Raw genomic sequence first — 27235 nt, 5'->3', positions numbered from 1 at the left:
GCTTACTTTTCTTCCTAGCTATATAATAAATTCCATCCACAAGGGTCCCAAGCTCTTCCTACCCTTCCCATATCCCAGAAAATATCTTCAGGGATACTAACATGTACATATAAATGAAATCTTTCATGTTTCATTTTTCAGTTCACTTTCTTGAGGTAACACAATTCACAGTTTATTCTTTCAACATTAATTCCATGACTATGTATAATGTTTTCCTGATTCTACTCATTTTACTGTTTATTATCTCATGTGGTTTTTTTTTTTAAGTTTTTAAAAAATATCAATCTGCTCATTGTTTCTTATGGCTCAGAAGTATTCCACCAAATCACATATCACAATTTGTATACCCATTCCCCAAATGATGAGCATTTCCTCATTTTTTCAATATTTTGCCACCACAAAGAGAGCTGCTATAAATATTTTGGGACATATGAATTCTTTTCTTTTTCTTCTGATCTCCTTGGGAAACAAATCCAACAATGATATTGCAGGAGCTAAGGGTTTGCACAGTTTTGTAACTCTGGGTATAATTCCAAATTGCTCTTGAAAAAGGTTGGATTCATTCACAGCTCCACCAACAGTGTATTAGTATCCCCATTTATTCCACATTCCCCTCCCAGGCAACATTTGTTATTTTTCTCTTTTATTTTAGATAGTCTGATGGGTATGAGGTGATACCTCAGAGAGGTATTTTGGTTTGCATTTCTCAAATCAGTAGCAATGTAGAGCATTTTTTCATATATCTATATATAGTTTATTTCTTTGTTTTAAAATTGTTCCTATCTTTTGCCCATTTATCATTTGGGGGATTGCTCTTAATCTTGTAAGTTTGACAAAAATTCTCTTTATATTTTAGATATGAGACCTCTATCTGAGGTTAGCTGTAAAAAAAACCCAAAAACTTCAATTTTCTGCTTTCCTTTTAATCATGGCAGCATTTGTTTTTGTACAAAATCTTTTCAATTAATTACTCAAAAATATCTGTTTTACATTTCTCAATGTTCTCCATCTCCTTTTTACTCATAAATTCCTCTCCTATCCACAAACCAGAAGAGGGAAATAATTCCAAAAGAATGAAAAGCAAAGCCTCAATGAAAAATCCAGTTCACCCACAAGATCAATTAGAATTCCTAAATAAATGATGTAGGAATTAGAAAAAGTTTAAAAAGTATATTCTGGAATGAGATCAATTGAGGAGAGAATTAGAAAAGAAATGTGAGCTAGGGAGGAGAGGCTTGGAAAGAAGAGAAAAAGCTTAGCTCCAGAAGTACAAAACATGTTACAGACTGGAGATTAGATCACACAAAAATTAATGACACCACAAAACAAGAAGAAACAATTAAAACAAAGGCTAAAGGTTGAGAAAATTAGAGGGAAAAATTAAAGTATCTAATATCAGAAACAACTGTCCTGGGAAGCACATTGAGGGGAAATAATTTAAGAATCATTGGTCTGCCCGAAAACCATGGGCAAAGAAAAAGTCTGGACATCATATTTCAAGAAAACTCTCCAGGTCTTTTAGAACCAGAAGACAAAATTTGCAAATTATTGCCTGGAAAAAAAAGCCCTAAAAGGAAAATTCCCTATGAACTTTGTGAACCTTAAAAATTCTCAGACCCTACTTCATAAGATTTGGTTAAGAACATTCCCCATTTTAAACAATGAAGGAACTTAGATCAGGAATGTGAGACCTCTACTCCACCCCTACTTAAGCCTGCTTTAGGGGAAGAAACTCCTTGCTGAACAATGAAAAATACTTAAACCCATACTTATAGTAAGGCAAAAGTTCTTAAGCTGTGCCTATTTTTAGATCTAATACAAAAGGGTGCTAAGTACCTATAAAGGTCAGGCAACTTGTGAATTTACAAGGAGTAAAAGGGGGGGGGGGCTTATTCAGAGGTTTTTCAGGTGTGAACTTAATCAGAAGTTCAAGCCTTCTTAGGTGTGAATTAAGAATGGTCTGTCCTTTGGAAAACTATGATTGGTAGATGTGAGAACTTGGGGGGGTGACATAGGAGAAAATTCCCTTTAAAAGGAGATGAGAAACTGAGAGTCTCAGAACAGTCTCAGAAGAAGGCTCAGAGGAACTCTTCTCTGGAGATGGCAGCTGGCCAAAGCTGAGCTAGTCTCTCTCTGAACACTAGAATCCTTGCTTGGACAAATCTTGTGGTGAGTGGATAAAAGACTGACTGATCTCTCTCTTAGGGCTTTGACCTGGGTTGGCCTGGGCCAGCCTATCTTTTTCTCAATATTTTTCTCTCTCTCTCCCTCTCTTTAATTCCTCATTTGTATAAATTAAAATCTCTATAAAACCCAGCTGACTTGGGTATATTTAATAATTGGGAATTTTCCCCTGGCGACCACCTTATATTTGATTTAAAACAAAACACTGTCTTGAAACCATATTTTCTGCGGTCGTAATTTAAGCCAACCACTCTTTTATCTACTACAGTTTATGTCTTCCACTATTTTAATTATTACCTTAAGGATAGCGGGGTCTGAGGACAGAGGGGAGAGTTTTTTGCTCTGAGAGTTTTTGCTCTGAGAGTTTTTTGCTCGGGGGAGGTTTTGCTCTGAGAGGTTTTGCTCTGAAGGAGTCTGAGAGGAGAGAGCTCCTGGAGGGAGAGCCCCTGGAGAGGTCTGAGAGGAGGCATTGCTCTGCCCATACAGGTGACTCTGACCCTGTCTCTAGAGGAAATGACTGAGTAGATGCCGCTGCAAAACTAGCAGCCATAGAAGGACCTGGATTAATTTTAACATTAACAACCACTGATAATTTAAATTTATCACTTTCCCATAATGAAAAGGAAATGGAAAAATGGAAACAAAAATTTAAAGCAAAACAGATTAATGGAGTATGGGTATCATCTGAAGAAAAACCCCTGCTCCCTAGAAGTTTCTATAACCAAATTTGCCAATCTGTTCATAAAAATGGTCATTTTGGCACCCAGGGCATCGTGGACTCTGTCAAGAGAGTATGGATAGCCCCTGGTATAACTACTATAGCCTCTAAAGTATGTTCAGCCTGCTCCATTTGCCAGGCATATAACCAATATGCATATCGTGGAAAAGCCTTTGGGGGACGTCCTCTGGCTTACACACCTTTTGAACATCTACAGATAGATTTCATAACGATGCCAAAGGCTAGACGTTATAAATTTTGTCTAGTAATTGTAGATCAACTAACCAGATGCCTGGAAGCATTTCCTACGACCCGAGCCATAGCAGATTTGTTGCAAAGATAGGTTTAAAGGAAATTATTCCTCGTTTTGGCCTGCCAGCACGTATTGACTCCGATAGAGGGAGTCATTTTACTGATTCTGTCTTAAACCAAATATATTCTTGCTTGGGGATAACTCCAAAATTCCATGTTCCATATCACCCCCAGAGCTCAGGCCAAGTGGAGAGGATGAATAAAGAACTTAAAACTATGATTGGCAAATTATGCATTGAGACCCATTTAAAATGGCCTGAAATTCTCCCTCTGGCCCTATTTGATCTTAGAAGCAGGCCTAGAGGAGACTTACATATTTCACCATTTGAGATGCTTTTTGGATATCCTCCTATACAGGCTAAGCCTTTCTCCCCGGCTTATACGTTGCTATTAGGGGGAGATACTACTATTGCTTCCTATATACAGGAGTTACAACACAAACTACGTGAACTTCATGAATCCGGAGCTGCAGTACAAGCTGGATCATTAGACTTTTCTCTGCATGACCTGAACCCAGGAGATAAAGTTTATATCAAGAATTTCAAGCGAACTGGAGCAACTCAACCTTCATGGGAAGGACCATTCCAAATATTATTAACTACTTCAACATCTATAAAGATTGTAGAAAGGGACTCTTGGATTCACTGCTCACATGTGAAGAAAGCATCTTCTGCTGAGACTAATTGACTGTATCCTATCATATGAATTGTGACTCTATCTTATCATATGAATTGGAGATAATAATCCATAGACAAAGGGATGCTGTTTTTTCAAGAATACATTGAATTACTGATTTTTTTCTTATTTTTCTTATTTCTTTTCTTTTCTTTTTTGATCAGAATATTTGAATTTTTTTCTCATTTTTTGTACTGAACGTACACATAATTAATATTAATATTATTTTTTTTTCCTTCAGTAATACAAGTTAATACATATACTCTTGCTATAATATCAATATATGCCTAAAAGCTTTAAACTATGGGAACCTGCCATTTATTGATAAAATATTATAGGACTGTGATTAATGTTTGTGTCTGATTCCAGGAAAAGGGATAAAAACAAGGAGCACAGACTACACCTGAATAGTGCCAATAGAGCACACAAGAAATATTAAAGTGAGACTCGAGGTTGCGACGCTTAACTTATGTTTACGTCGTAGGACTTCCTTGTATCTACACTCTTTACGAAGTACTCAAACAAGTACAAAGCTTGACTATCATGCTGGCTCCCTATATTGCTGAGGGAAAAAAAAATCAGAAGAGGGAATGACATTTCCCCATCAAAATAGAATTCTAATTCTTCTTATATTATGGCAACTTCCTGCAGTCTTGGCTACAAATGGCTAAGTGAAATATTACTGCATTCTGTCCTACATACTTGTGGGATAGAAATTACTTTAAACTGGACCTATACAAGGCCTATTTTGAATTTTTCTTATGTTTTTGATTATTTTTCTATTCTTTTGATAATTGACACATATACCCCCATAACTGAACATTGCATTCTGAGCTAAACTTGATATTTTTTAATACTTACTTCAGGGGGGATTGTATTTTAATTTAAAATCTAAGAATTTTTTTATTTTTGAATTTTTTTTGTTTGAGATTGTATTTTTATAAAAATCCAAGAATTTTGAATTTTGTTTAAGATTTTACTGTTATAAAAAATCAAAGATTTTGATTCTGTTCGAGAAAAGATCTTCAAGAAAGAAGCTTGAAACTTTTATATCCAGAGAATGAACTGTTGCAGAAAGATGCCGAAAACCTACACTTCATCAAGAAGATCAAGAGTGAACTTTGGATATGATTGATTGGACTGAACTTTTGATTGAACATTTATTGTAATTGTACACATTTATGCCAAAAGGGACTGCCCCTAATTTGGCTTTCTGTCAATGAGCCTAGCAAAACATTGGTTTTGCTTTCTTTCCTTTTCTATTTCCTCTCTCACTATTCTAATTTCTCTTAGAAAATTGAATATTGTGTATATCTATAGTTAGAAGTGCATTTAGAACTACAAAATGATTATGTTAAATGATCAATGGGGAGACTAGTCTCCCATTGATCATCAGGGGGGATTGTAAACCTTAAAATTTCTAGACTTATGAATGTTGGAGATTTCCCCATTGGGAAATTTCATACTGGAAAAAATTTCCTACTGATAGTAAGAACTCTATTCGAATGTGAAACCCCTTGGCATGGGAGGATCCTTCTCCTCCATACTTAAGACTACTTTCGGACAGAAACCTTTTGTTAAACAATGGAAAGGGTTTTGACCTATGCTTAAGCATAGAACAGGAAGTTCTTTGAGTCATGATTGATTTTAGAATTGATACAATAGAGATACTTGGAATGATAGAACCAGGTCTTAGAAAATACAATCTCCACCCTACTTAGAGTAACAGGATTTAGGAAGGGCTGCAGCAAAGATCAAGATTTAATTATTTGAGAATATGACCTTCAACAGACATGTGCAAAGTTACAGACCTCTGGGCAGTCCTGGGTTAAACTAGAGCCACCATTGGCACAGGGGAGACATCGACAGTGATTGGTAGATGTGAGAACTGAGGGGAGGGAACTTAGATGGTTTCCTTAAAGATAGCGGGGTCTGAAGACAGAGGGGAGAGTTTTTTGCTCTGAGAGTTTTTGCTCTGAGAGTTTTTTGCTCGGAGGAGGTTTTGCTCTGAGAGGTTTTGCTCTGAAGGAGTCTGAGAGGAGAGAGCTCCTGGAGGGAGAGCTCCTGGAGAGGTCTGAGAGGAGGGCTTGCTCTGAAGGAGGCTGGAGGTGGAGGCCCCTGAGACTGTTTCTACATTTTGGTCACATGAGTGATAGAGACTGAGGAGGTTGCTCTGTGGGAGGACCACGAGAGAAGGCTGGCTCTGAAGGAGGAGAATTCTCTGGAAACATTTCTTAAAAGGAGGCTCTCTTGAAGGTGGAGCCTGAGGTTGGCATGAGAAGCCTTACCAAGAGAGATCTTGGGTGAGTGATAAAACCAACTGACTGATTTATTCATTCTTATTCCTTTCTTACTTTCTCTCTTTTTCTATGGATTAATCAGTGTATTATAAATTAAATTTCTCTATAAAACCCAGTTGGCTTGAGCATATTCATAAATTGGGAATATATTCCCTGGTGACCATCTTATATTTATATAAACCCAAGACACAGTAGAAAACATATTTTAGTGGTCATAATTGATATATATATTTCCCTTGCTCCCAAACATTTTAATTATCACACTTCGTAGCCAAAATCTGGAAATTTTGGTCCAAAGTAAAAATAGTGCAAGTAGGCAGAAATAAAGAGTTCATCTACTTAAGAACGAGAGTCAGGATCATACAAAGAAATAGCCACTACCATTAATAAAAAGGATCAGTTAGTCAACAGCAGTCAGCAGTCATTATAGGCATTTATTAAGAGCTTAAGGTACCAGGTATTTTTACTAAATTCTTGGAATGCAAAAACAAACAACAAAAAAGATTGTCCTTGCCCTTGAGGAACTTAATAATTTGAATGGGAAGATAGTACAGAAAAAGAAGCTGAAAAGGGGTCAGAGGGAAGAAGGTTCCCTATGAAGGAGCATGATGGAAGAATTTGTTTTGCAACCATTGAGGAATGAAACACCATTTTCTTGAAAAAAAAAAAGAGGCCTGGCTGACTTGCACTTCAAAGAAGGAAGGAAGAAAGGAAAGAAGAAAAAGAATTTTAGTGCCATGTGCAGAGTACTTATGTTCTAAGCATTGGCAGGTGTTATTCAGTAGTGTCTGATTCTCCTTGACTCCTCTTGGTAAAGATATTCACCTGGTTTGCCATTTCCTTTTCTAACTCATCTTACAAATAAGAAAATTGAGCCAAACAGGGTTATGTGACTTGCAATGGGTCACCAAGCTAGTAAGTGTCTGAGGTCAGATTTGAACGTTGGAAGAGGCTTTCCTGACTCCAGGCCTACCATTTTACCCACTGTGCCATCTAATTGTCCCTCTAAACACTGGGGATACTAACAATGACAACAACAAAAATGGAAACAGGACCTGTTCTGAAAGAGCTTGTGTGGTCTAATGAGAAGGACAATATATAAATAGCCATATACTAATAAGATATGTAATGGGAAAATGAGAGATAATCTCAGAGGGAAGGCACTAAGATTAAGGAAGATTATAAAAGACTTCTTCCAGAATGTAAGACTTTAGCCAAGACTTGAAGGAAGTCAGGGGGCACTGATGAGGAGGAAAAGTGTTCCAGACATGGAGGAGAGCCAGTGAAAATGCCTCGCATCAGGAGATTGGGATGTAGCTTTTGGAGAAGGATTAAGACTGGAAAGGTAGGAGGGAACCAGGTTATAAAAGGCTTTAAAAGCCAAACAAAAGAGTTTATATTTAATCCTGGATGTCATCTTAGAAAGCCATTGGAATTGATTAAAGGGATTCTACACTTTAGAAAGGTCAGTGTGACAAATGAGTGAAGGATGTTCTGTAATAGAGAGAATTGAAGCAAGAATTTGATTAGACATGAAGTGATGAGGGTCTGCTTCTAAGTTCCAAGTAATGGTAGTGTCACAGGAGAGAAAAGGGTGTATATGCAAGAGACAATACAAAAGTAAAAGTAACAGGAGATAGTATTTGAATGGATATGCAGCGAGTTTGAATCAGGACTCTAGGCTGATGCTGCTGAGGTTATGTGTTTTAAAGACCAGCAAGGTGATGGTACCCTCAACAGTTTTAGGAGAATTTTAAAGAAGGGACTATATGGGGCAGGGGAAGAAATCAGTTCAGTTTTGAACATTTTCAGTTTAAGATGTCTAATAGGGAGTTGGAAATGTAAGATTAGAGGTCAGTAGGTAGGTTAGTACTGGATAAATAGGTTTAAGGATCATCTACATAAAGCTGATAGTTGAATTTGTGGGAGCTGATGAAATCACCAATCAAAATAGCATAGAAAAAAAGAAAGAGAAAGGACTAGACAGAGCCTTGGGGGACACACCCATGGTTAGTAGGCTTGACCTGAATGAAAATACAGGAAAGGAAAGGAGACTGAGAAGGGGGTAATCAGGAAGGTAGGAATAGAATCAGGAATGAGCAGTCATTAAAATCTAGAGAGAAACATAGTCCTGTATTGCTCCACAAACATTCCTTGAACTCAGCTGGAGTGCAAGAAAAGGCTCAGGGAATGAAGTCATCACCAGACTAGAGGCTGATAATATTAACTGTCATTTATATAAGTCTTTAAGGTTTGCAAAGTGCTTTGTGTTCATAATTTCAATTGAGTCTCACAATACCTCTAAATGTATTCCTTTGCAGATTTAAAAAAAAAAATGTTTTGCTCTTTTAGCTCCTAAGGGGGACAGAAATTCACAGTAAAATAAATTATTTTGAGAATAGAAATGCCAGTGCAGGCATATTTTGCTAATTGGCTGATGATTGTGATCATTAGTTATTAGTATCTGTCATTCTATCAAGTTTAAAACACAATATTACTCCATTCTTGAGCTTGCTAGTAAATTTAGGTAATTCTTTTGTGTGTTATTTTGTATAGGCCTATGTTGTGGAAGACAATAAACAGCTTATTTTGGAAGGCCAGCATCATGTTATTCTTCGAACTGTTGGAAGAGAGGCTTTTTCATTTTCTCAAAAGCAGGTAATAATTTTTAAAGTGAATTGACCAGACTATGACTTCTGGTTGTTACTTTTCACACCATACTTTTCTTCTATTTAAAAACATAACTGCATTTCTTATATTTTGTCTCAAAGCACATAGTGTAAAATGATTAATTGTATGCTTCTATATGAGCATACTGAATTAGGTGTCTCACAAATAGATTAAAAATTCAAGTCATTATCCAGACCTGTGTTTATCACACAGGTTCACTGACTAATTCTTAACTTCATCTTTGCCTAGCAATACTTAAATTTTGTTTTGCAGCAAGTGAAATCAAGCCAAATTGTTTTGTAATGAGTGAAAAAAAAATTTTTTTTGTCAGTAAAATGGACTTAGTTTACTTTCTGCTAGTATTTTAACAATAGTAACAAAAAAAAAACCAAGGCAACATTTCTTATTAAACTTCTCATTGGCCCAGCTTAGATGATTGTTTTTAATGTCTTAAGCATATAGGGGCTTATGAGACCAATTCAATTTGGGCAGTAGAAACTATAAGCTGAAAACAATTAGCATCCAGGAAAGATCTTGAGCCTCACAAACCAGCACACTAGAGGGAGGGCACGAGCCAAATGGGACTCAAATCCATCAAAGATCACAAATAGATTTATCAGAGGTATCCTGAGCCACAGAATGTCATAATGGGTTTACCCCTAATATCCATTGTTTTGCTTCTACTTGATTGCTGAATGTTTCTAAGGAAAGTCTTAGACATATGTTAACTTTGTTCACTACAGGTGTGTTAATTAATTTTGACTAGCCTTATTGTTGCATGACATTCTGTTTACTCAACCTTGGTTGAATCTCTGTCACTTTTCCCACCATGATAATTTTAAACCTTCTCTTCTTTTCTCAGCCCCTAGATTTCCTTTCCTTCATCAGTCAAAAAGAAATTTTTTTTTTATTAAGCATCTACTGTTTTCCATGCACTATACTGGACACCAGGGATATGAATACTTTTGTAAATAAAACAGCCCCTACTCTCATGAAACTTAAATTCTCTCTCTGGGGAGGCAACAAGTGTATATATATATGTATATACAGAATAAACAAAAAGAGAACAAATGCAAAGAGTTAAATTCAAACTAGTTAAATACAAGGTAGTTTAGAGGGGAAAGCTATTAGGGGTGGGTAGAATCAAGAAATATTTTCTGTAAGTGGTAGTGCTTGAATCTTCAAGAAAGAGAAATCCTGTGAACCAGAAATGAGGAGGGATTTTATTCTAGACATGGGTCATAGTGCAAAGGCCTGGAGATGCAAGATGGAATTTTTTATATGAAGAATTGAGAGATCAATTTGGCAGAATTTTAGAATATAGAAGAGGGAATCATGTATAGTGAAAGATAAGTTAAGGCCAGGTTGTGAAGGATTTCAAAAAGCCAATTAGTGGATTTTATATTTTATCCTAGAATCAATAGTGAGCCTTTGGAGTCACTGAATAGGAGATTGACAAGGTCTAGTCTACACATAAGAAAAGTCATACTGGCTTTGTATATGTATACATATATACATACACATGTAGGGTACATTTGTGGCAGGAATGTCATTGCAATCTCATAGCTTAGAGTTGAGGAGGTTGTAAGCCAGAGTTGTTGTATGAGTATAGAGAAAGAGTGATATGTAAGACATACGGAAGGAGAAATAGCAAGATTTGACAATTTACTGGATATGTGGGATGAGGAGAATTTGAGAATAGTACTAGCATAGTTGTTCAGTCTTTTCAGTCATGTCCAACTCTTTCACGAACCCATTTGGGGTTTTCTTTGGCAAAAGTACTAGAGTAATTTGCCCATTTCCTTCTCCAGCTCATTTTACAGATGAGGAACTAAGGCCAATGGGGTTAAGTGATTTGCCCAGAGTCACACAGCTAGTAAGTATCTGGGACCAGATTTGAACTTGGGAAGCGTATTCTTAACTATTGTGCCACTTAGCTGCCCCACTACTAGGGTTATGACCCTAAAAAATTGAAGAGGGAAAAATGTTAGATTCTTTGAAAAAATATATAGAAGTTTGAAAGAGAGGTTAGCTCTCTCCTGCCCTCATTGAGCTCAAGATGTCTTTGAACATCCAGTTTGAAAACTTCAGGAGGCAATTGGTATTGTGGAGATGAGACTCTGGGTTTCCCTCACTCAGAATATCTTCCCCTACCCATGGCCATCCCCTTGTCTTAAATCTCTCTTCAGTTGTTGAGGTCCCTTTGTTGCACATCTTACTTTAAGAGACAAAATCCTAGAGAAAAAATTTTTTTCAGTAGTCATTGCCTTCATTTCCTTGCCCATTTGTCTCTGCTCCAATTGTGGGCTGTTTTGGTCTCTGACATCACCATATCACCGTAACTGTATTCTTAAGGTTGCCAGAGCTGTGTTGTCTCTAAACTGATGGCCTTTATCAGTCCTCATCCCTTGTCTTTGCAGCTTTTGGCATTGGCTACTTTCTCCTTCCCCTTGAGGACAATGAGTTGGCATAGATGCTAAAATAAATAAAAGGCCAGACTTGGTGGTAAACAAAGATCTCCATTTAAATTGTGCCTCAGACACTTCATCATGTATTTCTGAGGCCAAGCCATTTAACTTCTCTGATATTTGAAGCCCACCATAATCTGGCTCCTATCTACCTTTTCAGAATTATTTCTTATTACTCTTTAATGCACCCTAGCCAAATTGCCATGCTGTTTCCCAGAACAAATACTCCATCTTTCACTAATGTCCTTATTATTAGTTCTGGTGTAACTTCCTACAGGAATCCTTTTTTTAACTCCCAAGTGTAGTAAATGCTATCTCTTTCCCCAAACTGTATCCTTTTACAAATTTAATCTGCGTAATGTATGCTCTATCCCTCAGCTCTTCAAGGACAGTAATTATTTTGTTCGAATATTTTAATGTTATTTCAAAACATCCACTGTGCTCCTGGTATTTTTAATTAGCATGGATTTGGTTTTGTTTTCCTTCCCTAGGAACCTCCAGAAATGGGACTCTTAAAATTTACTCGGCCAGAAAACACTATGGTTCCTCCAAGACCTACAGTAGAACAGCTATCAAGTCTCATAAAAACTAGTCTTCAATATCCAGAGTCCTTTAATCATCCATTTCATCAAAAAAGGTCTGAAATATGCTCCTTCTTAATAGTTGAATTTTTTCCTATACTTTATTATTTTTTAAATAAAAGCCCTGTTACTAAATGCTACTGATATTTGGAATGATAGAGTAAAAGTTGCCCAAACATCAGTGAAATATTTGGGGATACATATTTAAATGTCTCCAAAGCATTTGACATCACCTAAATTAATATTATGGATATTGTGGCCTCATTCAAAAATAGGGACCCAACAGTCTCTACATTGAAAAGAGCAAAACAAAGAAAACCAACTCTTTTATTACCAATTTAATTGTAATTAGTAAAGAATAAGTAGAGTCTTAAAATTCTGAGTTCTTAGAATTTAACAAGAGCCAAATTTAGATAATCAGTGACATTTATTTAAGATATATTTAGCAATAGTCAGTAAACCTTTATTAAGCATCTATTGTGTGCCAAGCACTGTACTGAAAGCTGGGGATACAGATAAGAAAAAAGAAAGATAATTTTTGCCTTCAGGGAGTTTATAATCTAATGAGGAAGACAGTATATAAAAGGAAGCTGGAAAGGTCTAGGAATGGAATGATAGAGTCAAGAACAAGCAGAGCAGCAAATGGAAAATGAAGTTAGCTGGAACATTCTGAGCCTCTATATTTCTTACTCTTCCCCCCTCTCACTGCCCCCATCAGAGAGGAGGGATTCCTCAGGTGCTGAGGAGGTGTTGAGTAGCAGAGCTGATTCAATCTTCATGATGATGAGATTTCAGGTGATGACTTTTTCCTGGGAGGAGGAATGATGTTTGTATAGTCCATACCAAGAAGAATTTCTGATAGGGAAGCATTAGTAGTAAAAGGAAATTTAGATTATGAATTTTTAGTTTTGTTTATGCAACTTTTATCTAAAAGGTAAACAGGATTCCAAAGATCAAGGCTATAGACATAATCAGATCCAAGATGGTCTCAGATGTTAAGCATAAAGGAGGACAGGTGTATCAGATGTGGAGATATTAATTGCTATTCCTTTATCTTTGTTGCCCTTGTAAACACTAATTATAAAATCATTAGTCACTTGTAAAGAAGTATTTGGTTTTTTTCCAAAATGGCCTTTCTTTGTTAAGTATTTAAAAAAATTTTTAAGTAAATTTGTGTTCAATGTGCTTAATGAAATAATCTTTTTTTTTTTTTAATCCTTACCTTCCATCTTAGAATCAAATACTGGGTATTGATTCTAAGGCAGAAGAGTGGTAAGAGCTAGACAATGGGGGTTAAGTGACTTGCCCAGGGTCACACAGCTAGGAAGTATCTGAGGTCAGATTTGATCCCAGGACCTTCTAACTCTGGGTCTGATCCTCAGTCCACTGAGCCACCCAGCTGCCCTCCATGAAATAATCTTTAAAAGAAGTCTTAGAGGATGGGTTTTTATAGTCCTAAGGAAATGCTTTCAATGCTTCTTTTTAAGATTAAGAAAATATAATTGAGAGAATGTAAGACTTCTTAAAAACATGAATATAGTACATTTGGCAGAATCTTAAACTTGATAAGACAGGCTCACATAAAACAATTGCAGGGGGCAGCTGGGTAGCTCAGTGGATTGAGAGCCAGGCCTAGAGATGGGAGGACCTAGGTTCAAATCTGGCCTCAGACACTTCCCAGCTGTGTGATCCAGAACAAAGTCACTTAACCCTCATTGCCTAGCCCTTACACAGTATTAATTCCAAGACAGAAGGTAAGGGTTTAATAAAAAACAAACAAACAATTGTAGTTATCCCTTCCACATCTCTAGGGTTAGGGGCTGGTACCCTCACAATCTGCAAAATCCATGTAAAATTTTTTCGCCTTCTATTCCAGAGAAGTCTGCATTTTTTATTTTTCTTTTCTTATGTGTTTACAATACTTTATTGTAAAATTTGTGTTAAGTATTTGGTCAGAGGCTGTGTAGTTTTTTAATTTTTTCTGTGTCTTCTGCTAGGAGGGCCTTCGCCCTGTGCCATCTGTGGCTTCTGCAAAACTTCCCCTAGAATTTTCCATTTAATTTCTTATGCTGACCTATGATATATCACAAACACAATCAGGAAAGTCATGGTATGAAAGGGATACTTGTATTTTTTCCCTCCCTACAATTTATTTAACAAACCACTATTGAACATCTGTTATGTTCAGGGCAACAACTTCAATTTAGGCCATCCTGCCAGACCTAGCAGTAACCTCGATCAGTCACCTGGAGATTTTGTTAGCCCTAGCTTCCCAAAGTCCTAAATCAGCCATGTATCATCAGGTGGTATCATCAGGTGATAGCTTTTTAAAAATTGTTACTCACTGCAAAGGTTTTGAGATTTATTAAATATGGTCATTGATTGGACACATTCAATTATTTAGGCATGCTAACATATATATATATATATATATATATATAATTTTCCTCAATATTTCTCATTAAAAAGAGTTGGTTTTTGAATGACTTTATAGCTGACCCATTATTTGAACATAACATTATTTTAACATCTCTACTTATCTATGTAGTATTTTTAAAATGCATGTTTTGTTTTTTTATTGTTAAATACTGCCTCAGTTTCTAAAACAAAAATTCTCAGTCCTTCTTCCTTCTCTTTCATAGCCTTTGTTTAGTACCGGTCACCCTCTTACTTTCTAATTGCTCTCAGACGGATGTAGATGTAATAATTGATCTACGACACAAAGCAACAAGGTAACCCTTTTCAAGGAAAATTTCTTTAGTAATTAATTGTACAGAATAATTGAAGGAATTTATTTTATAGTAGTCTCTTTGGGAGTCATAGAGGGTGTCTCAAAAATCTTAGTGTAGTTTGAAGTTTAAGCTAAGGGTAGTCTATCTGTATTTCCCTTCCTTGAATGATGTGTACTATGAATCTCACTTTGGTAAACGATATAGTAAGTTAAAACATTCTGCACCCAAGAGTCAAGAAACTTAGGTTTAAGTTCTGGCCCTGGTACTTCCTAGCTGTGATTTGAGACAGAATCTTTATAAAATCTCTCTACTTAGCATATAGGATCTATATTTAACATTAGTCTCATCAGGAAAGAGGGGATAATAATATGCTACCTGCCTGAGTTGTGAAGGATTCTTTAAAGCACTGTATAAAGTTGAGCTTAAATAAGACTTGTTCATCTTCCATTGTGAAAAGGTAGTAAATGACTGTTCTCTAAACAGATGAGGCAAAAAAAACTGAAAGATTTTTTTGTTTACTTAAAAATTACACCTCATATAAAGATGAACATTTATTCAAGTTCTCTAACCACTGACCATTTTCCTAAGTAAAGCTTGCTTTGCACCATTTGGATAAGCTTACAAATGGAAAATTAGGAAACAAAAGGTTTAGAATCATTTGTGAAAATTTATTGTTATTAAACTTTTTATAAACATAAAGCAATGAAGTTTTCTGCTCTCTCTTTCTTCTCTTTCAGCCCAGAAGCACTAGAGGTCCATGGTTCATTCACATGGCTTGGGCAGACCCAATACAAACTACAGCTTAAGAGCCAGGAAATCTGCAACTTGCAGCTGAAAGCTTGCTTTGTTCATGCAGGTGTCTATAATCTTGGAACTCCGAGGGTGTTTGCCAAGTTATCGGACCAAGTGACATTATTTGAAACAAGTCAGCAGAGCTCTATGCCAGCACTGATCATTATCAGTAATGCGTGACCACTTGCAAATTTGTACTGAAAACCAAAAAAATCAGTTTTATTTTGTTGAACAAATTTTACAGCAGTTTTTGGGACATCTACCATATTACAAAAGATGGTATAGAATCACAATAGCAAATATTCAAACCTCTTGTCAGTTTATGTTTATTGATGCAGAGCACGTTGGACTGAGAATGCATAGATTCTTTTTGTATTTTTTTCAACTCTGGTAATAATTTAAATATTCAGAATACAGATTTTGAACATATCCATGCACCGTAGGCCCTGTCTTTAAAAAATTAATGATTGCTACAGCAGCTTACAGAATGGTGCATATTAGTGGCTGTATTAGGAGATGATTTCAGAAAAATGGCCTTTGTTGGCTATGCTGTTCTTAAGCCATTAGTCCCTATAAATTCCAGCTTAACTGTGAAGTTTACTATAGAGTGTTAAATACAAATTCTGCTGTTCTCACTTTCCACAGTTCTCAATCAGTTTCGGCTCTGTGTTATAAAAGTCTTCATATTTAAGTATCCAGTGGATCTTTTCACATACCTTTGTACAAATTAAGTTTCATCTGATGCTTTGGATATAATTTTAGAACCAATTTGACTTTTTTTTTCACTCATCTCAGTACAGAATGCACTATTTCACAACCATGAGATTTTTGTCATTTAAATTGTCATTCACTTCATTATGTAATTTAACAACTGGGTTGATCTGTTTAAAATATAAATCTACTCAAGTTAATTGAAAGTAAGCTTTTCAAAAAATGTATTATATTTATAACAAATGTACTGTAAATAGAATAAAGTGTACACCATATTCACTGTATAGACTCTATTGAGTTATTTTATTGTATTTATAGGAGGAATTAACTATGTGCTACTTTTCTATAAATCATATATGTATAAGCCAGTCATTTTAATTGAGTATTTTCACCTTGTGGAAAACCAATTTCTTTGTAAGAGTAAGCACTGTTCAACAACATATCCCAGCATAGATTGATTTTTTGTTAGACTTCAGGAAGAAGTAAACTCTTGAAAATAATTTCAGGTTGCCCAAATATTTATAGATTTTTAGCCTAAATATTTATTCATAGATGTTCTTCTTTCTGTAGATTAGGAAAATACAAGGTGTGCCTTAATCATAATAATAATGATACTTTAACAAATATACTTGAATTTACACATCAAAATAAATGTTGTCTCCTTTGAAGTAATTCATCTTTTTTTAAACCCTTATCTTCTGTCTTAATATCAATTCAAAGATAGTAAAGTAACAGGGGCTTGGGATTATAAGGAAATTGCCCAGGGTCACATAGCTAGGATGTATCTGAGGTCAGATTTGAGCCCAGGTCCTCTTGATTTCAATCCTGTTGCTCCCTAGCTGCTCCACTGTACTCCCTAGCTGTCTCTGAAGTATTCTGCTTGAGAAACTTGTTGTAGCATTTCTGTTCTTGCCCAAGACAAGGCCAGAAATTTTCTAATTTTGGAGTTATCTAAATTGCACATTTTCTTAAATATTTTCTTTTAATGGTGGATTCACTTTTTGGAGGGAAAATGTATGAAGTACAAAACTTGGTAAATAAAGTTGGAGTAGGGTAGGTTTTTAATATATATTATTTTTTGTAAAAAGAAAATAAAATTTGAAAATAATATGAGGTGATATTCATATGGAGAAATGTTCTAAGCAGTGGCATCTGCATAATTGTATAGCTTATCACTGAAGGACAAGACAGATTTGGATAATAGGACTGTGTTAGTGTTACTAAGTGTTTTGTGCAAATTTGATCCTCTTCAATGAAGTAGGTAATACAAGTTATCCCCATTTTACAGATTACAGAAGAAATTCATGATCTAGAGAAACAAAAGAGGTTGCTTTTCCAAGATGACATCATAGGTAAATTTCAAACTCAGAACTTGAACTTGGGTCTTCTGACTCTTCTACATGATTCTGCATATCCTAGGAATGTGTGAAAGGAAATTCTTGGTCCTCTTTGCCTATTCTGAATTTACACTTGTAAAAAGGGAATCCTTTATTCTCTTTGTCTAGTTGGAATTAACATTTTGGTTGGCAATAACTTAAAGTACCCCTGCTTGGGCTGGGTGGAAGAGTTCACAAACCATTTGGAGAGTTCACACCTCAGTCAGCCAGGGGTCCATGGACTCTTTTGATAGGTATTCACCTCTCCAGAGGGTGAGATTTGAAGGGTTCACACCCTTAGCTGTGAACCTTTTGATGAAAAAATTGACCTTCAGAGGGCCTTTGATAAGAATTGACAGCTTCAGAGGATCAGAGGTATGAATCCCACAGACACTGCCCTCTAGGCAGTGCTAGACAATTTAGAAGCTGTGATTGTCCCCTGTGAAGAAGGGAGGAGACAATGTTGGCTCAAGGAAGAAAGTTCCCCTCAGGAGTCACCTTTAACTTGAGTCATTTTCTTGACCTACCTCTTGGAGGGAACTTGGGTGAGTGAATAACTGGCTATCCTTTACTGACCTCTGGAGAGAATTTAATTCCAGTTGAAGGTCAACAAGTCCTGGCTGAGTCAAGCACTGGAGCAATGTTTAGATACACTAAATATCTTCTCTACCCTTGTATTTCTCTGCTTTCACTCTTTCCACCTCTTTTGTAAATAAAAGCTATTTAAAGTCATTTTTTATTTTGAGCATATATTTCAGTCAAACCATCTAAATTTAACCCTTACAAATGGTAGGATTTCTTAGTGAAATTCATCCTTTTAGTTTGTTGTCATGTAGAAATAGTCAATATTTATCAAACTGTATACTACAAAAACAGCTTTATTTTCTTTTCAAATCTACCCCCAAATTCTAATATTAAACTATTCCCCCCCCCCAAATAATCTTTTGATTTAATCATTATGTATGTCATGGAGATACACTGTAGATGGATAATGAAATTGGCCCCAAATTTAATGAGAAAAAAAAATAGATTGATTTAGATGGCCAGTAATCACGAGGCGCTTCTCAAGGTCCTACTTTGTATTTTCTTTGCCTTACTATTTTCAGAAATTCAGAAAATGCACAGCAGCAGTTGATTCAGTTTGGTCTCTTGAAGTATTGTTTAAGTTACAGTCTTCCTAATGTGAATGCAATTATTTGGTATAACTGAAAAGTCAACAAGCATTTATTGATCACTTCCTAATGCCAGATACTATACTAAGCATTAGAGATACAAGGAATGGCAAAAATCTGTCCCTACTTTCTAGATGCTCCTAGGCTAAGGGAAGATAAGCAAACTGTAGTCTACAAAAAAAAAAAAAAAAATATATATATATATATATATATATATATATATATATATATATACACACATATATACACACACACACATATATACACACATATACATATATACATACATATATGAAACTATTAATATGTGTATATATGTATATTTGTATATATGTACACGTGCATATTTAAATAGTATACTATTAATATGTGCATGCATACATTAATAGCATATATACTGTTAATATATATATTTGTGTGCATGCATACCTATAGTAATATATCTACTATTATTATATGTGTATATTTTATGTATATGCATGTGTGTGTAGATATTAGAGTGTATACATATATTTATATATACTATTAATGTGTATATTTTGTGTGTAGGGGTATGTATCCATGTATTTAAGCAGCCGAGTGGTATAGTGGATAGTGTACCAGGCCTGGAGTCAGGAAGACTTCTTCCTGAGTTAGAATCCAGCCTAAGACACTAACTGTGTGACTCTGGACAAATCAATGTTATCTGCCCCATTTTCCTCATGTATAAAATGAGCTAGAGAAGGAAATGGCAAACTATTCTAGTGTCTCTGCCAAGAAAAACCCCAAACCAAGTCATGAAGAGTCAGATATGACTGAATGACATGTATATTTGTGTGTGTGTGTGTGTGTGTGTGTGTGTGTGTGTGTATGTATGCAAATGTATATAAAAATGGGAGATAATCTCAGAGGGAAGGCACTAAGATTAAGGACTATGAAAAGTTTCTTGCAGAAGTTAGGACTTTAGGGAAGCCAAAAAAAAGAGATGAGGAATGTGAAGATTGGATTTGACTCTCTCCTGATTGTAACAACAAAGGTACTTAGCTCTTCCTTGATTGTGAAGATTAAATTGTAACCCTTATCTATTTTTAGATTTAGATTTAATCCCTATAAGTGTATACATAGTACTTAAAAGTTAAGTATGAAGATCAGCCCAGTTTTAGATCTAAAAAGTGCAAATATCCCACTTAATCATGAAGTGGGAGATCTGTGACCCACATGTATGATAATGGTAATGAATCAGAATCAACTAACTGCCTTCTGGGCAATCCTAGAACAGAGTGTCAACTATGATTGGTAGTCGTGGAATTAGGGGAAGGCACAGGAAGTGATGCAAGAGAAAATGTCTTTAAAGGGCACTGTCACTTCCTGTGAGACAGGGTTCTTCATTTTTGAAAGTGGAGACCAGAGTCTTAGAGTGGAACTTCCTGTAAGAATTCAATTCTTCATGCTTTTGAGTTGAGACTGATGAAGAGGGGCAGAAGAATCTGCTGATTGGCCTGACACGTTAGTGAAAAAGTTGGCTCTTTTCCTAGATATTTTCTGAAGAAAATAGCTTCAGGAGAGATTTCCCCAGGTCCTTGGCTTTGCCGAGGTCAGCTAAGGACCAACTCTCCTGGTTCTGGTTTTGAGCCAGGGACCAGGAATAAATTACTTAGTGTTTAGGCTTACCTTATCCTCTCTGATTTCTTACTTCACTCTTTCTACATTTTGTAATGAAATTGTAAATAATATCTCTTTGGAATTAATTGAATTCCTGGTGACCAAACTCTTAAATAATCAAGTCCAATCTTTTAAGCCCCCTTCCCCCTAACAGGAAGAAGAGAGTTCTGGGCATGGAAGATGGCTCCACTATAGTAATAAATTGCTCTCATTGCCCATTTGGCGGATGGGAGTTCTTTACATGCTTGAGCTAGATATCCCACTAATTTACCAATTGGTTTATGGCCCATCAGTGATCCTCACCATGGCTTAGCCCATCTGCTGAGATGGTTTACCATGGTGTGGCCTCTGCAATTGCTACAGCTTCTTGGAGCCACAAGTGAGAGCTGGGTGGCAGGTAGACCTTAAAGGGGCATAAGCAGCCCTGAAAAGGGCTCAGCAAATTCTCACTCCAAAGGTGCTAGTCTTCCATGAAAACCTTAATGGTACTATGAAAATATATTTTTTGACTATGGCTTTAATTAATGTAGTTGTCTCCTTTTTTGTATTGTTATTTGAATTTGGCTGCTTTCTTTTTTCTTTCCACTGTGGAGCCATTAAGCCATAGATAAAACGTATATAGGGAGCAGGGAGTTGTGCAGAATGGATTCTCCTTCCAGCATTCACAGGCTCAACTATCTTGCCAAATCTTTTATGCTTGACAATTTACTTTCCAAAGTGCTGCTGTCAGAGATTTTGTAGTACTTCATTAGGTCTACCTTAGAATGTGTTCTTGTCTCAGAGTTCTGTAGACCTGGAATTATAGGTTAAATTCAAAGAAAGGCAGATGATATAATAGAAAAACTGTTAGGCTTGGAATCAGGAAGGACCTGGGCTCAGGTCTTGCCTCAGATGCTTCTGCCTATGGCCAAGTCATTTATCCTCTCAAGTTTCATTTGTCCCATCTGTAGCAAAGAATTAATAATAGCCATAGTACCTGTTTAGTAGGATTTTTGAAAGACAAATGAGGTGAAGAATATAAAGTATTTTGTAAACTTTGAATTAGAATTGTTTTAAATAATAATTATTGTTATTTTCTTTGAGGTTCACCTGAAGTCAAATTTTATATAATAAAGATGAGTCCAGATATAGTCTTTCTATAGACTGTGGAAGGCTGTTCTTCCTTATTGATTTGTGAAAAGTGCAGAGAAGCATTTGAATATTTGAAGAACTTCTCAAATGCTTCAACCAAATACTTTAGTATTACCTTCACTTGGAAGAATATCACTGGAGACTAATCTGAAAGCAAAAGGAAAGAGTAGTGTAGAGGCAATCTGTAAGTGCTATTCTCCAAGGGGCCTGATGAACTCTAAAATTAATAGCTTAAAGGCTAGCCCGTACACAGGATTTGAAACCTTAGGCTTCATAGAAAGAAGGCCGTAGTGTATGATTGAAAATCTGTTACCCTAAAAATGAACTACATATCCCAAGAGCCCACTGACTTCCTGTCATTACGTATTTCCAGTAGTGGTAGTCTCTCGGTGACCGAGAATGATGATTGTCTTTGTGCATTATATCTATTGATGTATCCTCATGTAAAGTCCAAAGACTGAGGTGCAGAGTTTGTGGCACATGGGGCATGGGACTCCAGTTGTTACGGGAGGTGCGGTTGTGGCCTGGTGTTGGCGTTCACGCGCAGCAGTAAGACGTTGACGTCGTTCATCTTCAAAGGTGGTGGCGGCGGCATGGTTAATGTGGCTTCTTCTGACAGAGGCAGCGAGTTCTAGCTGCTTTGGTGTAATGCCAGCCCACTTCAAGTTGGACTTTAGCTGATCCTTGAATCTGTTCTTTGGTCGGCCTTGTTTCCTGAGTCCAGCTGACAGTTCACCGTAGAATACCTGTCTTGGTATTCGCTGTGGGTCCATGCAGATGATGTGTCCAGACCATCGTAGCTGGGTTTTGGGGACCATGACTTCGATGCTGGTGGAGTTGGCTCTGTCGAGGACTTCCTGGTTGGTGATACGGTCCTGTCATCGGATCCTCATGATTGACCAGAGAGAGCGTTGGTGGAATTGCTCCAGTTGTTTCATGTGCTTTTGGTACAGTGTTTCCTGTAGACAGAGGATAAAGGGCGGGGGCTTTGGAGGTTCCTCGCTGATGTAAAATCAACATTGATTGTGTGGATGACTAAAAAATGGCTAGGCTTTATTTTGTGTCTTCTTTATTCCTTGATTTCTAATGACCATTAACAAATCTCTTAAAATGTAATATTATGGATATTTAATTTTAACTTTTACATTAATGGCAACCACTAGTTGGAGAAAAACCTCTCAAATTTTTAAGGTAGCCTAAATAAAATTTTTTAAGACACATTTCTCCTGCCAAGGCTTTTTGCCCACCCCACCCACCCTCGCAAAGTCCAACTCTCTTTGGGGTTGCTGCTTTTTTTCTTTTCCTACTTTTTTGCCTGGTTGTTTGCTCTCCCTATTGGCCAGGCTATTTTTAGAGGGGGGGGGGGACTCTTGGTGAAGAAGAAATAAACTGCTTTTCTTGTCCAATTCCTTAAGTCCTTCATTCCTCCTTCCTCCTCGCTGCTGACTCTGGCATTGCTGATACTGCTTCCTCCTGATCTTCTGGACCCAGATCATTCACCTGAACCCAACCCCTGGCCTTCAGAAATCCTCCTGATCTCCATCTCTGATACCTAAATCAGCCTCAGCCATTCCGACCCAACCATGATCACTGCTGCTGCCCCTGCTGGGCTGATTGCTGCTACCAAGAAGCTAGAAGTCCTTGGAGTCGCTCCTCAGGGCAGATGGTAAAAAAACAAACAAACAAAAAAACCAGAGTGCCTTTTTCCTTAGGCAATGATTAGCCTCCTAATTTCCTCTGTGGAAACTAGCATTTTACTTCAGGGGGGATAGGGAGAAGGAAGAGACTATTACAAACAGGAAGTTGATTACAATCATGGGGTATTCTATGAAAGAGCACTGCATTACCTATTTCAAACAGCCTCCAGCTTTAGGATGTTTTTTCTTTTTACCACTGATCCTTTCAATTATCTTGCCTGAGATTCAGGGGAGAAATTCATCCCCCCACAACCCTTTGCCATTTGGATCTGCCCAGTTTGAGATTCCTAAAACCCTTGTTCTCCCTCACTATGGGAGATACCACTTAAGCACTGACTATGTACCCAAGATTGTTCTAAGCATGGTAATACAAAAGGAGGCAAAAGACCATTTGTATCCTTGGGGAGTCTCACAATCTAATTGGAGAGACAAGCAGCAAACAAATATATGCAAAGTATATAGAGAATAAAATAATAAATAATTAAGTGGGAAGGAACTAAAATTAAAAAAGGCTAGGAATTTGAAAGCCTTGAAGAAACCTAAGGGAAGTCAAAGGCAGATATGATGAAAGAGGAGATTCAAACACTGGGGATATCCAGAGAAAAGATCTATAGCTGAGAGATAAGAGGATTTGGTTTATGCAATAGCAATGAGGCCATGTCTCTGGATAAAAGGGTCTGAAGCTGGCAGTAAGGTGTAAGAAGACTGAAAAAGTGTGTGTGTGTGTGGGGGGTAGGTTATCAGCTTTAGGAAAATCACTTTAATGGCTGAATGGAGGATGAATTGGTGTGGGAAAAGCCTTGGGGTAGGAATACCTCCCACACAAGTTATTACAATAATCTAAGGGGAAGCTGATGTGGCTTTACACCAAGGGAGGATAGCATAGATGGGATGCTGCCTTCTAGAGGGGATGTGTTCTGGGTCTTTTATAGATAGTAATTATATCTGACATGTATGAGAGGTCTGGCAAGGAAGAAATTTATCAGCTTTAGCAACAGATTGGATGAGGAAGGTGAGAGAGAGTGAAGAGTCAGGATATCTAGGTTTTGAACCTGAGAAATTGGGAAGATGGTGTTGCTCTCAATAATAATAAGAAGCAGAGAAGAATTAGGGGGAGGAAATAATTTAGTTTTGGACATGTTTAGTTGAAAAGCTTGTTTTTATTAAGATTTAAAATTTTCTAGAAATAGCAATTATTTTTCTTTGCCAAGAAACAAACCCCTGTGTCCCTTTTACCCTCCAGAAGGCCTTTATTTTCAGGATCATTCTAAGTTTGTCATTAAAGGTGGCTTTTAGTGATCTTGGTTTTTGACCCAACCTACCCTTTACTAGTATAATGCAAATATGGTGCCAAGTTAAGTACTTTTTCTATTTAGAACATTTGGCTACAAAAAAATGAGATGCCTAATTGTATGAATTTTAGAGATTTTGAACCCTTAGCTATAAAGGCTTTGAAGCAACTCTGATTGGCCCATTGGGCACTATATACAATGAACTGAACTGAAAGTGTGGAATTCACAGGGTCAAGAGTAGATGGAGTCAGTATATTTACTACAAACCTATCAATCCAATGAAGGGGAAGTAAATAGTCACTGAATAGAGGATAAAAGTGGCTTTTAGCTTCTAAGTGGCACTTTTATTCAAACAAAATAATGGCAAAGCAACCACTGGTCCAGAAGAGCTATATGTGGATAGATCCAAATGAATAGGCCATTCTTGTGGAAATTGCTATAAACCCAAAACATTTACAAGAAAACATTAGTGAGTCAGTCAACTTGATCAAGGTTGATGACAAGAAGAAGCTGGGTGAATGGGTAGGCCTCTGTAAGATTGACAGAGAAGGAAAGTCTAGTAAAGTGGTTGGCTGCAGTTGCGTTATTGTTAAGGACTATGGCAAGGAATCTCAGGCCAAAGATGTCATTGAAAAATATTTCAAATGCAAGAAATGAGTAAATAAAAGCCTTGGTCTGAAAAAAAAAAATTTGCTCAGCAAATATATGTTTAATTTGAATATTTAGTGCATTAAAGCTTTTAGAATCTTTTAAAAATACACTGTTCAGAATTATTCTGAGAAAAAGTAGTCTCTATCTTGACCTTCCACCCAGTGCATTAATGGCTTCTTTTATAATTTGAATTTTTTTTCAAAATTGTAGAACATTCAAGAAAAAGCAGGTCTATAAAGTCTGGTCCCAAAATATCAGTTTACTTCTTGGTGTTCTATGGAGATTACTAAGTGTGGAATTCACTTTAGGGTAGACTATCACTAAATTTTGTTTGGACTACAATGGAATAACAATTGTCTCTCAGTTGGCAGAGAAAACACTTTGTAACTCCAAATGAAGCCTGGGTTTCTTTGATTGGATCAGAAGACAATAGGTCTTTAAAAAACAAACCCCCTAGTGCCTACTATTCTCTTTCTGACATAACCAAGTATTTTTCAAGACTTAACCCTTGAGTTAAAGACTCTTGGATATGTGGAGGAGAAATTTGGATGACTCAGTTTACCTCTGCCCTTTGAGAAACCTCAGTACCAGGCACCCCTGTTTTGGGGTTGAAGTATGGACTTGAGAACTGTTTGGGAACCCTTAGCATAGGTGGGATTTGTGGACATAGCTAATAGTAAGTGCCTTTTATTTGTTTTGGAGGCTTCCCTTATTGTTCTAAGTCTCCTCTCAGGAGACCAGCTGCAGAGTTTGACCCTTGCCTTTGATATGATATAGCTGACCCCTGGGTGTTACCCCTGAGGCTGGCTGCAAAGAGTTTTGCAACCTGGTTGTGGTTTGTCTCTGTAGGCTGGCCATAGCAATGTCTCTAGAAAGTATAAAGGGACCCCCCAAGTTCTGTTTCTTCTTGGAATTGGCAATTAGCAGGGTGGAGTTGGCATTGGAGCTGGCATTTAGTGTAGTGCCTTCTCCCAGGGATACAGTTCCCAGAGTCCCCAGGGTGCAGGCCCTGTGTGGTACATGGTGCTGAGCTCTGAGTGGTGGCCAGTGTTGGACCCTATCCCTTTATCTAATAAAAGACTTAGGTTTTTCTGACTTATTTGGTTATTTCCAAGTTAACAAAATTTCTGACTTATTTGGTTATTTCCAAGTTAACAAAAGGTGTCATAAGGGGGATATGAAATGAAAACTTCCTGAGGCCACCTGTTAACAGAAATCTGGACCTGCGGTACCATCCAAGCTCATTCTGGAAATGTTATCAGGTTGGCTGGGGTAAGTCCATTTTCAAAAAAGAAGCCAAGCTTGCATTTTTGAAAACAACCTACTCTTTAATCAGGAGGTAAAATGGGCAATTGCAATTCTGCGGTGCCAGCCCAGAGCCCTCAGGGGCTGCTGTGGAAACCCCCGGCCTCTTGGGGGGCCACTGTGGAGATTGAGAGCCTTATTGGTGAGGGCTGTTGAGGAGGGGCATCCGCAATTCTGCTGTGCTGGCTCAGGGCCCTTGGCAGGGCTGCTGTGGAAAGGACCACCTACCTTGGGGAATTTTTTGGATTATGGATGTGCACACAGTTGGCTAAAGTGGTCTAACTCAGACCCCAAGCATTTTTCCATTTTTTTTTCTTTTAACCAAACTGGAGTCTACTTTAACCTGACTGCAAGCTCTGCGTTTGGCTAGGTTTTATTGTTGGTGTGTGTGTGTGTTTATGTATGTGTATGTGAGTGAAGCAGTATCTCTGGAAGGAGTTAGAGGCAGGATAGTAAAGATAAGAGATGAAATGGCTGCGAGAAAGTATCTATGTAAATGGTGGTCTAAACATTTTGAATAGGAAGCTGAGTTGCAAGAGTGTGGAACCTAAATGTTTAATTGAAGTGCTGGGTAACTGGTTTGAAGAAATTAACACAGAGAAAGTTTCTTCATGAATTGAAATGCCATGGCTTAAGTTTTAAATGGTTGTAAATTTTTGTGGAAAAGCTTCTCATAGAAGCTTAAGAATTTCAGTTCTGGATTTCTCCTCAATTTTCTGTGGGATTTTGCTTATATTGTATGTCTAATGTATTTCTTAGGCTTCACTACTAATTTTGAATGCTTGCAATTTAAATGTTAGCTAAAAATGTCTAAAGTTGTACTAACA

At 37.0% G+C, this 27235-nt stretch overlaps 1 protein-coding gene across 3 annotated transcripts in view; it reads left to right on the top strand.

Annotated features, from left to right (window-relative positions):
* TRAPPC8 (trafficking protein particle complex subunit 8) overlaps positions 1-16427 on the top strand; it is a 148706-nt gene extending 132279 nt beyond the window's left edge. For all 3 annotated transcript variants that reach the window (XM_056823846.1, XM_056823845.1, XM_056823847.1), the window contains 4 exons: positions 8746-8847; positions 11819-11964; positions 14551-14640; positions 15378-16427. In XM_056823846.1, coding sequence (XP_056679824.1) covers positions 8746-8847; positions 11819-11964; positions 14551-14640; positions 15378-15612 — 573 coding nt within the window. In that variant the 3' untranslated portion in view covers positions 15613-16427. The remainder of the gene's footprint in view (positions 1-8745; positions 8848-11818; positions 11965-14550; positions 14641-15377) is intronic.
* Positions 16428-27235: the final 10808 nt, after the last annotated feature.

This window comes from Monodelphis domestica, chromosome 3, assembly GCF_027887165.1.
Source record: "Monodelphis domestica isolate mMonDom1 chromosome 3, mMonDom1.pri, whole genome shotgun sequence".
In the NCBI taxonomy this organism is placed as follows: Eukaryota; Metazoa; Chordata; class Mammalia; order Didelphimorphia; family Didelphidae; genus Monodelphis; species Monodelphis domestica.
Note: the sequence above shows the minus strand (reverse complement) of the source record. Positions and strands in the feature narration are given on the sequence as shown.